General features: G+C 41.2%; 1 protein-coding gene across 1 annotated transcript in view; it reads right to left on the reverse strand.

The window, feature by feature from the left end:
• SA1 (stromal antigen) overlaps positions 1–14104 on the reverse strand; it is a 156283-nt gene that overhangs the window by 37491 nt on the left and 104688 nt on the right. Inside the window, exons 22-23 of the mRNA XM_068349695.1 lie at positions 7791–7832; positions 1641–1818 (exon numbers count right to left, since the gene is read on the reverse strand). Of these exons, the coding sequence (XP_068205796.1) occupies positions 1641–1818; positions 7791–7832 (220 nt within the window). The remainder of the gene's footprint in view (positions 1–1640; positions 1819–7790; positions 7833–14104) is intronic.

Genomic DNA, 14104 nt, shown 5'->3' on the forward strand with positions numbered 1-14104 from the left:
CATGATAATAGTCGTCGGTAAGATCGACAGAGGTGGTGACGCCCCCACAGGGAAGTAAGGTCCGTACCTGAGAGATGGACAACATCCGGATCTTGTCGCAGAGAATGTAAGAGTTTAGCTTTGACAAGTCCCGGTCCACTCTCAGTGCCGACAAGCCTTTCTTGGGAATTGTGAACAGGCGGCCATGGAACTTCGGTGATCGGTACCGTTTGATTGCTTTCTTCTTGAGTAACTCTGTGGTGTACTCTTTCAGGATGGGAGTGGATTTCTGGGAGAGGGTCATTGGTGGAGGAGGAGGACCTTGTGGCCATTTCCACTTCAAACCTTTAGGGATTATGCTATGAGCCCACGGACCGAAGGTCCAATGGTCTTGAAAGAGGTAAAGTCTCTCCCCTACCGGGACTACCTCGTTGTGAGGGAGTGAACCTAGGGGGATCCGGATGCATAGTCGACGAATCAGAGGAAGACTGTGATGTCGAGTGGGTAACTGACTATTGATGGCAGTGACCCTGGTTCGTTTTGTAGAGGGCAACTCTCTGCTTCTTCTTGAAGAAAGCTTGCTTTTGGTCTTCGACCTTCTTTCTGGCAGTGAGGCCCCGTCTTTCCTGCAATTTTGGGTTGCTCTTGTATCATCTTGTAGAACCTTGTTCACCTCCTCCTGAGGGAGGAGGGTTTTACCTCATCAGGAGGAACTATCAGCCTGCTCGATTCCTGTCTGATAGAGGCCTCACACAGAACGTATTTCCCACAACTAACCCGATCAGACCACCAAACGTGTAGGTCGAATTGGAAGGGCAAAGATTGGTTCTTCCTGAATATCCGAAACAAAGTCTCAGTGGGATAAATCGAGGCTAGGGTCTCCTCGAGGTGGGGTCCGGCTCTTTAAGAGCCGGTATGGCCGAACCTTCTTTGTCAGTTTGAATAGTAAGACCTGTCCATTTATCCATAATAGGCAAGGCAACAATGAAGCAGCATCTTGAGCAAAGAAGAATTGTTTGGTATTCCCAGTGTTATCAGGTGTATGAGGATATATGAATGGGAAAATAATAGGCCAGATTATTCGGAGTATGTGCAGGCAAAGAAAAAAATGAGCCGTAACTAGAGAGAGGGATCCACTGTACAGTAGCACTGTTTGGCCAGTCCAAGGATCCAATAAGTCTAGTGGTAGTATCTCATCAGGTGGCTGGTGCCCTGGCCAACCTACTACCAACAATAGAGACTGAAGAAGACAAGTGCAGCTACCTGCACCATGAGTTATCATTAGTCACCAGATGTCGTCTTTGGGCGACATGGATGGCTTCATGAAAGGAAGAAATCAGGTTTTTGGGTAGCACCAATATGAGTCAAGGTTTGAGAGCAAAGCAATTTGAACATTAGGAGACGTTCACAGAAATAATACGTATGTACAAATAACAATAGGTAAGAAATTGGTCGCTGGATACGAATGTACCCAGTGCTGAAGTAAGCCATTTCTTATATAAAGATATCCCTGTTCAATGGGGCACAAAAAGAATAAAATTTACTTTACTAACATATAAACTTATACAAGTACAATAGACATCAATAAATACAAAGTTGTAAAATAAAATAGTTTACACCAACTTCAACCTACTTTTAATCATTGTACATCAAATATTTACCAAGGGAGTTGATCGGAACTGTGGGTCGAATTCCCCTTCAAAGCTAGAAGAACTTGTTACTTCTTCAATAATTTCAGATTCCGCTTGTGACTCCAAAGAGATATATTCACGTTCAATCATACTAGGTGATCTTCGTTTACTCCCATTTCTTGTTATTCTCACAGTCTCGATCTGAAGCCTGAAAAACATCAGAGGAATCATCATCCACATCTTATTGTAAAATATATAAAAGACCCAATCAGATGACGAACTTGAAGGGAAAGCAGTAAAATAATAATTGAAGGTAATGATGAAATTTAATGTTTGTATTGTTTAAGTTCCTGAAAACTATATATAAACATAAAAGAAACTTAAAATATTATTTCCATACGCACCTCATTTTCACATGGTTTTTCTCTAGAAACAGAATTTTATCAACATTTACCAATAAAACTAAAATATTTCCAGTTTTCTTTCCTTTCAATACTGAAGAATTATGCCTCTAGTTAAGTAATGAGTTAATCTAGCAGTTCATGGCAACTATCTTGGCATGTTAAAGGCACAGATTCTTGAATTTCAATCTCAAGGTTGAAACTATACCCTATCCTCTGGACACCACAAGTAGCCCTCAAGTCATCTACTCTTGTCCCTTGAAACGATGGCGTGTAAGAGAATCCCGTCAAGAAGCATGATCTCCATGCTAGGAGATCATTGGAGGCTGACCTATCTAGGCACGATGAGAAGTTCTATGTCTCTGACCAATCTCAGTACACAGAATGATCGTGGTGGTCGGGTCTATGATGTGACGTTTTTCTGCTGAGTTTCACAATACAGTAGTCAGGACCTGGAGAAGTTGAAGGGTAAGTTCTGTTACTCGTACTGTAGTCTTCTTAATAATAGGAACCTTCTCACTAGAAGACAGAGTATCTGGTGATCTGCCTCCTTGACACTGATCACTCGGTGACAGATCTTGAGGAGACAGTATGCATTCCATCCCGGAATGTGGTTGTCTATCCCAAGGAAAGTGAGATCAAGGGGCCTTAGTCTTCAGAAAACATGACCAAGAAGATCTACTGCCTACCAATTGTTCATGTGCAAGGGGATTGTGAGCGTTGAGGTGATCGTGTGCATTAAGGCAATCATGATCGCGGCACCGATCATGCTCATGGAGTAGAGCGTTGGGACGATAATGCTCTTGGATACAATTGTCAGTGAGGGGGAGATTGTGAACATGAAGATGCATGTTGTGGCATTCGTGCTCATATGGAGGAAATAGTGCGTGGAGATGAACGGTGAGGCAATCATGTTCGTAGTAATGATTGTGGTCTTGGAGATATGCGTTTAAGCAATCTTATGTATGGAGGTGATAGTGTTTGTGGAGATGAGCATTGAGGTAATTATGCTTGTGGGGACGATCATATTAGTGGAGGCAACCATGCTCATGAGGTGACGGTGTGAGTAAAGATAAGTGGTGAGGTGCTCATGCTCATGTGGAGACACAGGAGAAGAAGGACCATGAGTAGCCTTTCTCACGCCTAAGTGTGGGGACATACTTCACTCTTGAGAGCAAGAGGGATGATTGTAGATCCCAGCAGCATCAGGAGAACAACAAGAGTATCTTCTCTGGAGACATGAGTCCCAGTACCATGTATATCAACTTCTTTCTGGGGAGAAGATTTTGGTATCGCACTGTTCCCTCCACAAACCCATGCACAGGAACCAGAAGGTGGCTCAAGAGACTTCTGATTGGTTGTCCTATACTGCTGTAACCTCCTCTTCTTCCTCGGGGCATCGAAGAGATGGGGGAAGGCGAACGTGGGCCCTTCTCCTTCACCAAAGTCAAGTATATTCAGGCTGGTAATGGACTTTATGCGGCAGATGAAGGGCATTCCTCCACAGTAGCACACAAGGACAAATCAGGGGCAAAGTAACATATCTCGTCTCTGCAGGTGGAACAGCTGAAGCGGGAGCTGCAGGACAGGACTTCTGGGTTCGATCAGCTACTATAGTCTATTCTTTTTCCATCCATATACCAAAGGCACTTCCCCCAATTTTGGGGGGTAGCCGACATCAACAAGAAACAAAAACAAAAAAGGGGACCTCTACTCTCTACGTTCCTCCAGCCTAACCAGGGACTCAGCCGAGTTCAGCTGGTACTGCTAGGGTGCCACAGCCCAACCTCCCACATTTCCACCACAGATGAAGCTTCATACTGCTGAGTCCCCTACTGCTGCTACCTCCGCGGTCATCTAAGGCACCGGAGGAAGCAGCAGGGCCTACCGGAACTGCGTCACAATCGCTCGCCATTCATTCCTATTTCTAGCACGCTCTCTTGCCTCTCTCACATCTATCCTCCTATCACCCAGAGCTTTCTTTTTAGTGAGGCGGAATTGCATCAACTCGCAGGGGTGCCCTTTTAGCTCGGAAAAGTTTCCTAATAGCTGATTGGTCGGACAGAAATACTTCCGACCAATCAGATATTAGGAAACTTTTCCGAGCTAAAAGGGAATCCTTGCAAGTCGGTGCAAATCTGCCTCACTGAAAAGAAGTGACTATAGTACATGGAGAGTCTCCACTGAAGAGGCACCATTAATCCCAAGGGAAGGCCACATCAAACTAAGGTCCAGTTCCTTGTGGGAGTCATTAACAGCAGTCACAACAGTGGAAGTACTTTCAGCGAGATGCAGGGCCATATTACATTTACTCCTGTCTCATTCATATAACTCCATGAGGGCTGGGGGAGATCTCCCTTTCTCTTCCTCCCTTCTCTCGTGGAATTAGCCCTAGAGAGAGACAACGGGGACACAGAAGGTTTCCCCGCCAAAGGAGTTTCTTCAGCATCAACGTGGGTGTTGCCAAGACCTATGCAGATGAATCCCTCTTCAACTTCTGCAAACTCAACCTACTATACATGAGGCCACTGCCTGTGAAAGGTCATGGACCCTCCAGAAGCTACAAAGTTAATGAAGATCAACATCAGCTTTACTTAAGTACCAGCTGGGCTTCCCAGGACAAAGTTGCATGTCTTCCCAAGGAGTTGACATCATCAAAAGGCAATCAAAGACACATAATCTGAAAATATAAAGGGAAAATGCCTTAATAGGCAAAAACAGGACATGGGGAACATTCCAGTACAACACTGTGGCTGAAATCAAAGAAAAGGTGGCTCTACCTGTTGGGAGGGAGATGCTTGCTGAAAAGCTTAATGGCTGTTTCCAGCTTGACTTTAGTCATATTCCTATTATAGGTCAAAGGTCTGTATTATGTCTAGGAACGAATGGCAGAATAAAAAATCATACTCACAAGGAAATTTGAAATCAAAATGACACCTAAAATTCTAAAGAAGCTGCATGTACAATAGTTAAACAATGTCAATGGAAAGATCTGAATGGTTAAGCTCCAATGTCTCAGACCTACTAACTATGCTTTGAATTTTGTCAAGTTTAATCTCCAACCCCCATACATTGCATTATTCACAACTGTACTGTAATATTGGTTAGGTGCCTGTTAAAAGATCCAGCAGCCTCAGTCTCCAATCATGAAGATAATATTGGTACACAGAGAGTAGCATTACCTGCATAAGCAACAAGATTCTTTTCAAAATAAAACCCTATATTATGTGTATATACTGTAAAATGACAAGAACAATACAAATTCTATATGATTTGTATTTTTCCTGGCTATACAAACCAACTACGACTGGCCATTCAAAATTTGGTTGATTGCGTCATGCTTCGTACTGGGTAAACACAGCGTATGCGCAAGGAGCAAGTGGGAGATTGCTTACAGCATCTCTTCACAACACTCACCTGGTCAAAGACTTGAGGTGGGATCTTTGGTAAATGGCTCAGTTTTGTATAGCAACAAAAAATACAAATCATATAAAATTTGTAGTTTATTCCTATGCAAATACAAACATCTGAGTCATTTATATGAGGAGTCTTCCTTAGGAGGGAGGAAGTCTCTGAAGTTAAGAGGTAAACCCTTCCTCTCTGGAAGATCTAATTACTTTAAGAATAGCAAGAGATGTACATAAATCGTAGAGTACTGTTTAGTGTAGCTGGCTCGTAAAGAGGCAAGGCCAAACTTCCGATTCTTGAGATAAAACCTTCTCAGATACAGCTACTGATAATAATACAGTAGTAAGTAATCCAAGAGAACTGCCAGGGAAAGCTGTCCTGTAACTGGTTCGTAATGAGGCAAGGCTATTCGTTCAGGTCCTAAAAGGTAATCTTGGCCAATGGTGAAGTGGTTTGAACATCAAGTGTTACATAATAAACAGGAGGGCAATCTTTTAGTAAACAATGGATAATAAATAAAATGAGGCACAATTACTTGCTTTGAGGGGAAAAACCCCAGGACACTTCAAACCCAATGAAGATCATTTTCCTTTTCAACTATCTTTCTAGCCAAGAATGTCGGAGTAATAAGGCCTGAGGCTGGAAACTGGCATGCGTCGTGTGACTCAGTTAGGTCATAATAGTCCTGTCACCACGGCGCCCATTGTGGATGTCCAAAGACTTGAATATGCCCTTTTTAAGGTAAAGTTCCAACAGTGGGTTTCCTTTTCATCCACCAATTGAGGCTCTGCATCAACGTGTGGTTTTGTGGAACACTGAGGTTACGGCAAACCCACGTAACACATGCTCTTCAAAATGTGTCACTGAAGATAATGTTTCAGATAACTCTCGGCATGTTGCTTCAGATAACTCTCGGCATGTAATATTGAAGGGAGGTTAGAATGAGAACCTTCTCTAACTCCCATTGGGAGAAGACTCAGCAACGTAAAAATCTCTTAAAATTTCCGCTGACGAGAAGCATAACTCTCCCGCTGGGAGGGAGACGACGCCCTACTATAATTACATGGAGATTCTCTCGAACATCTCTTGTCTAGGCAAGAGGGACACAGAGGATGTGTGTCTATGCCTGGCCAGCTCATAAGGACTTCACAAACATAACTATCCAGTCCTGGTCAAAAACGTAAATATTAAGATTTACTGGACATAAGCACTCACTCTTAATTCACAGTTAATGAATAGTCACGCAAATGACCATGATTTAAGGATAAAACAAAAGTCAAGAGAGCTAAACACTAAAAGGGTAAATGAGATGAATGTGAAAGGATCCATCATAGAGGAAGTGAAAGAACAAACTCTTCACTTCCTGACCAGCAGTGTTGTGAGGAGATGCTGTGAGCAGCCTCCTCCCTGCTCCTTGCGCATGCACTGCGTTTACCCAGCTCAAAGCATGATGCAATCAACCAAATTATGATTGGTCGGCAGTAGAAAACATGATTAATAGTAACCCCCTGTAAATGACTCATAGGTTTGTATCTGCGTTGGAATAAAGTAATATACATTCCTATGGTCACTATGGTGCCCATCTATAGCTACTTCGTAATCTACTAATCAAAAATTCAATAATAATACTATGCTACTGTAGAAAGTTATCCACCAACTCTCATATATTTAGGTTTGAAATGAAGAGCCTCATGATTAAAATGATCAAAAGTAGCACTGAAGTAAATATCAATCATAAAATATTATGAACATGACCATAATTTCATGACTACTTTACAATACTGAAAAGTGTAAGAAGAGCATCTCAAGCACAAAGGGCCTAGCAAATTCAAACAAATTATGTTAAAATTATTCCTTTCAGCATATGAATTTATATGTTTGGCCAACAGACACTGAAAAAGCTTAAATAATATAGGAATTGTACGTCATATATATTGACTGACGAAATCTAACTGAGGCCCTTTGCGTCAATAGCCGTAGGAGGAGATGATGATATATTGGTCAAAAATGTGATACGGACTGAGAAACAGTTGACATAAAACATTAGCATATACAGGACTGAAGTAGAGGGTTAAAACACAGTAGGAGAGCCAGCAAAATCCTGGGAAATGTACAGCCTTCTGGTATTTAGGCACTATGTGAAAAAGACTAAAGACAGTATAGAGAAGTCAATTTTCACTTTCAGGAAAATCCAAAGTGAAAAAGCTTGCAACTTTGATATTGAATTGAATTAGCATTTGTATGAATAAGGGTTAATTTCTTTTTATCAGACCAATCTTCTGTTCCAGTATTCCTCATTTAGTACAGTATATAATATTGTAATTAAGACTTTTCCTTTATGAAAAGACAAAATAAGATCACGTATACTCACGGAGGTTTTCTCGACTTGTTCCTTCTTTCCTTCTGTCTAGGTCTGAAATAAAAAATACGATGTATAGTAACTGTCAATATAAACTATTGTACTTGAGGACCATATTCTGACATAAATGTTTTATATATATTACATAATATAAATTGATATTCATCAAATAGAAATTCACACAATCCTTATACTTAAAAGACAGATTACTGTACAGTATAAATAAAGACTCATACTTACCTTCAGACATACTGATGACGATGCCGAAGAAATTACAAGGAATATATTAAAAATAAAGGATATCTGATTAATATATGTCAAGATTCATACATATCAATATATTTCACCTTAAATGTACAATATCTCCTCATGCTAATGATGTGAATAAATAATACCCAGTATTTGAGAATAATTTACTAAAAGTGACAAAAATAAACAATACTTGAGCATACTGTACTTTATCAAAGTACAAAAGAAAAAAGAATATACTGGAATAATGTCACATAAAATATATGGATGATATACATCATAAATTGGCCTGAGAGGTATAATTTCTTCTAGCAGGGCATTTTTGTCAGATCATGCACTCTGCCTAAAGAGAGTTTAGGGGCTGGCTGATATGGCAATATATGGGGGTATAGGAAAAACACAAAATCCTGAAAACATTCAGAGCTTCATATGGCACTGGAGATTACATATACGGAATAATTTTTCAAAATTCTTCTTACTTTCAGAGTTACAGGGTATTTAGTAAAAGTAATTCAATAACCCAAAAATATTGTTCCCTACAAGAAAATGGAGTATTTCTTCTGTTAACGTAAGTTTTGATAATCATTACATCTCAATATAAAACAAATTGTGAGCAATGGCATCTATAGAGATTACATGAGTCACAAGACGATGTATTACGCGGTAATTACATCATTCTGCCCTGTCTTAGCACAAACCTCACAGGTCTGGTGATTGCTTGGACCTCGTATACACAGACTCCCCTGGCGTTATAACTAGTAAGGTTGGTTCTCCAGTCGGGACATCTGATCATGCCTTGATTTCATTAGTAGTGAAGACTGAGCAGTCTGTCCCTGATATATCATACTCTTGTAAAATTTATATGAAATCCCAAGCAGACTGGAATGGGATTTTGCATGATCTTTTGTGCTTGAATTGGTCACAATTATATAGTAGTGTAGATCCTGTTGTCCCTTTGAATGAGAATCTGGTTAACAAGTGAAGGACAAACCGTAGTTCAATGATGATTGTAAACGGGCTTATTGGGAGAAGCAGGAGGCCTATCTTCTTTGGAAGGGTAACAGATCAGATTTGAGCTGGAACAAATATACTCAGCTTCGAGCTTTTGCTCAGAGAGTTTATGCCTCAACTGAAAAGGAGTACAATTTAACCATAAAAGAAACCCCTTTTGGTACAACTCAGGAACATAAATGGTGGTCTACCCTTAAATCTGCACTCTTTGGTGTAGATGCAACAGTTCCTCCTCTACTTAAACCAGATGGCTCAGTCACTCACTGTCCAAAAGAAAAGGCAACCCTTTTGGCTGACGTTTTTGACAGTAAACAGAGTAATGAAAAACTTGAACTTCCTCATTCCTGTTTTCCTGAGGCTAAACTAACTAGTTTAGCTTTTCGATCTCATGAGATTAAAGCTCTGTTGATGGACCTTGATGCTTATGGAGGTGAAGACCCAAATGGTATTTTTCCTTTGTTTTTTATAAAGACAGCAGATTTCTTAGCTCCAAAGTTATCTGTTATTTTGCGCAAGTTAGCAAGAAGAGGAGCTTTTAGCACTTGTTGGAGAATTGGTAATGTTACTCCTCTATGTAAATGGGTTTGTGGTAGCTCAAGTCCCACTGATTACCGCCCAAGTTCCATAAATCCCATATTATATAAAGTTTTTTAACGTCTTCTGGCAAAACGTCTTAATAGGTTTGCTGAAGGTAATCATCTACTCCCTAGTTTGCAATTTGGTTTTTGTAAAGGCCTTGGAGCATGTGATGCCCTTCTTACAATCTCCAATGCTGTACAGAAATCCCTTGATTGTGGTGGGGAAGTTCGTATGATTGGCCTTGATTTTAGTGCTGCCTTTGACCGTGTTAATCATGAGGCCCTTTTTTTCAAACTCAAACAGTTGGGAGTGGGTGGGTCGTTTCTTAGCATTATTATTGATTCTTTAAGTAATGGATCTCAAAGAGTTGTTGCTGATGGGTACCATAGCGAGTATAGGAATGTGATATCCGGTGTTCCACAGGGTAGTGTTCTTGGCCCATTAATTTTCATACTATATACACATGACATGTGGTTTGGCCTAGAAAACAAGATTGTTGCATATGCAGATAATGCTACTCTCTTTGCTTCAATTCCATCTCCTGAATGTAGATCTGGGGTTGGTGAATCCCTTAATAGATATTTAGCTAAAATTAGTGCATGGTGCAAATTATGGGGTATGAAGTTGAATCCTAACAAAACTCAAAGTATGATTGTAAGTAGGTCAAGGACGGCAGCTCCTCAACATCCGGATCTCAGTATTGATAATGTTTCTTTAAATTTGTATGACTTAAAATTTCAGGTGTGATTCTCGACAGCAAATTTACTTTTGAGAAACACATTAGGTCTGTGTCTTCTTCAATTGCACAAAAAAGGGGGTCGGCTGGCTAGTGCCACTTTTTAAGGACAGGACTTTTACATTCATACCACTTAATAAGGTGACTTAGGACATCTCCAAACTGCATAGGATTTTTGCCTCTGACCTTGGTTTTGCTACACCGCAGTGATTTATCTTGAAAATTAGTGTTTTTCAAATTCTATCTCCTCCCTTGATACTTAATATTAGTTCTTGCACAGACTTATGACCAGCTGAAGAATTATTGATGGTCTGACAACCTAATATGGTTGCGTCACCCACCCACTATGAGGGGCGGCGCCTTGGTGCTTGAGGGTAGGATCTCACTCTATCTCAGGTTGGGAAGTGGGGTGCCAGAGGTGGGTAATATACAGTAACTTAAATCCTCCAGTTTTATATAGCTAGGAAAAAATACATATATAAAAAAATTTGTAGTTTGTTCCTACAAGGATACAAACCCTCATCATTTAATTGAAAAGCTCTTCTTCTGGAGGAGATGCTGAATAACCTCCAACCGTAAGAAGACAGGCTCTGAACTGCTGTCTGGAACTTTTTTAAATGTGGCTGACGTAGAAGATTTGACCAAAATTGGAAGCTCTTTTTGAAATACTATAAGAAGATCTAGAAGGTCTGGATACCACTCCACTTGGGGTCACTTTAGTGCTACCAGCATTACTCAAGAGGTCTTGTGACATTCGGACTTTGTTCAGGACCTGACGGATCAGGCAGAATAGGGAAAAGGCGTAAACATCTATCCTGTCCCAGGGGAGTTGGAAAGTGCCTTCCATCAATGCAGCTGGGTCCAGAACTGGAGAACAATATACTACTAGTTTGTTGTTCAGGTAAGTGGCAAAAATATCTATGATCAGGGAATGCCACAAAGTCGGGGGTTCCCTTGACACTTGAGGATCTAAAGACCATTATGAACCAACTATCGTCCCTAGTTGACTAAGATTGTATACTATTACACTCCTTTTCCCTGGGATGAAACAGGCTGTGAGGTGAAAAGCATTCACAATTTCCCATGTTGCATTACTACCGCTAATTGGCAAAGGAGGTGAGATACGGAGCCTTCTTGTTTGTCGATACTGTATATGTTACTACAGTTGTATTGTTGGTTAGCAACACTACTGAGCCAACCTTGTCATTGTCCGTGAAGTGGAGTACCGCTACATACGCTGCTTTCAGTTCTAGATAGTTTTTGTAGAACAACTTGTCTTCCTGTGTCCACTTACCTGACACCTGTTCTGTTTGCTAGTGGGCTCCCAGTCCTTGGCAAGATACATCTGAGAACCGAATGAAATCCAAAGGATGAACCTGTAATGGTGATCAGACTAGCAGAATCTCCTCGTTCATCCACGAAGCGAGATCTAGTCTAACATCTCAAGGGACTCTCAGGAGAGTGGACGGAGGGTCGAATGACTGAAACCACTGAGAATTTAGTGCCCAATGAATGGAACGGAAGTGCAGTTGGGGTGCTAATTTCACCAGAGTTCAGATGTCTGAGGAGCCTCTGCCAAAGATGGGCTTGAAGGAAATCCTATTCAAGGAACAGTGCCTGGAATTGCAAAATCCTGTCTCTTGATGGAAACATTCTGCCTTTGGTCAAGTCTATGACCATGCCAAGATACCATAGATGACACTGGGGATCGAGATTCGACTACTCCAAACTCACTGTACTCAGATCACAGAAAATTTTGAAAAGCTTCCTGTGATGGATAGACAGGGGTCTTGCCTCCGCTAGTATCAATCAGTCATTTAAGTAACGCATTAGTCTGATTCCCATGACATGTGGCCATGAGGAGACCAGAGTGAAGAGATGTGTGAAGACCTATGGAGCAGTTGAGACCAAAACATAGCACTCGAAACTGGAATATTCTTCCTTGGAAGAATAAAACAGACTGGTCGATAGTCAACAGGAAGTCGTTCAGTCGAATGTCCTGGATAACCGTGTTGATTGGTTCCATCTTGAACCAAGTTTGAAGAATAAATCGGTTCACGTGGGAAAGGTCTGTGACCTGTCGAGGGCTTCTTGGATGTCATTTTTCTCCTACATCTTGAGGACCTCAGTTTGTAACAAAGGTCTTTCTGGGATCCTTTCAAATACAATGATGGGATCCTCAGAGTCCGGAGTCAAAGGAGGGTGACAGTCAGTGAACGGGAACGCGATACCCTGAATGCAGCACTTCTATTGTCAAGGGTTCTGCCTTGGAAAACTGCCACCATGCCCAACTACTTTGCAGGCATTAACCACCACAGTAAGTCGGGGGAAATAATATCCCTAACAGGAACCATGACATCCTCGACTCTTCCAGGAAGAGTGGCCTCTATCGGTGAAAGGAGGTCGAGGGTTCTTCTTGTTGCCTGAACTGTGAATGATCAGGTTCTGCTAACAGACAATGCTGAGGTGTCTGTTTGGGGGTAGAAGATCAAGGCTTTGCTGGAGGAGGAGAGTAAAACATGTTGCTGCTGCCTTCCTAAAAAAAAAACCCTGGCTACATTTCTCCCAATTTTCTACAGATGCGGCAACCACCGCAGGTGGGAATAAATTAGGATGTGTAAAACTAATGTTTCTCTAGTTGCCCTATGTCAGGCAAATATGAATATCACTGTATCTCTTCTCTTAACCCTTTCATTACGAGACACCTGATCCTCACTCAAATGCTATCCCTAACAGGTACCATGACATCCTCGACTCTTCCGGGAAGAGTGGCCTCTACAGTTAAAGGAGGTCAAGGGTTCTTCTTGTTGCCTGTACTGTGTGAATGATCAGGTTCTGGTAACGGACAATGCTGAGGTGTCTGTTTAGGGGTAGAAGATCAAGGCTTTACTGGAGGAGGAGAGTAAAACATGTTGCTGCTGCCTTCCTAAAGAAAAAAGCCTGGCTACATATCTCCCATTTTTCTACAGATGCGGCAACCTCCGCAGGTGGGAATAAGTTAGGATGTGTAGAGCTAACGTTTCTCTAGTTGCCCTATGTCAGGCAAATATGAATATCACTGTATCTCTTATCTTAACCCCTTCATTACGAGACACTGGACCCTCCCTCAGTAGACATATATGATATTTGTCACTTTCACATATACTGTACATGCATATTTGCTCTATAATAAACCCCATTTCCATGTTTACTTGTTTTGCTGCTGATTACAAAGTAAAATGTTTAAAAGTTTGCTTTATTCTATTATATTTCACTCAAAACAACCAAAAAATTCTTTCTATTCAATATGAAGCGATTATAGAATGATTATTTGGAATATTTTTGTTATATTATTTTACTCAAAATAATAATAAAGCATTGTAATTATGTAAAAAAAAAAAAAAAAAATCATCGACCTCTTAAAGACTCCCTTCTCCAGCATAGCCTGGACTTCTAACCTAAGGGCTAAGGTCTCTGTTAGTCCATGGTGATAGATCAACGTCACTGGGGATTGAATTAGGGGAAGGGGAAAGTTAATGTATGAAAGAGGTATACGGATCAAAGGTCGTCTAACACCCATCTTTTCGCCTGGTAATACCACCACCTCCTCCATCCAAGCTGCAGGCATCCTTTCACAGGTGGCTTCGTGAGAAGATTGGCCTCCTCTAGTGGGGTTGTCATCTTCGTGCTTTCTCCCTGAGTCAGCCTCGCCCTTGACTTGTTGATTTGGAAAGGGCTGGGTCATTCCTCACCTCATGATGGAAGGAGCGGA

This window comes from Palaemon carinicauda, chromosome 26 (assembly GCF_036898095.1).
Source record: "Palaemon carinicauda isolate YSFRI2023 chromosome 26, ASM3689809v2, whole genome shotgun sequence".
Taxonomy (NCBI): domain Eukaryota; kingdom Metazoa; phylum Arthropoda; class Malacostraca; order Decapoda; family Palaemonidae; genus Palaemon; species Palaemon carinicauda.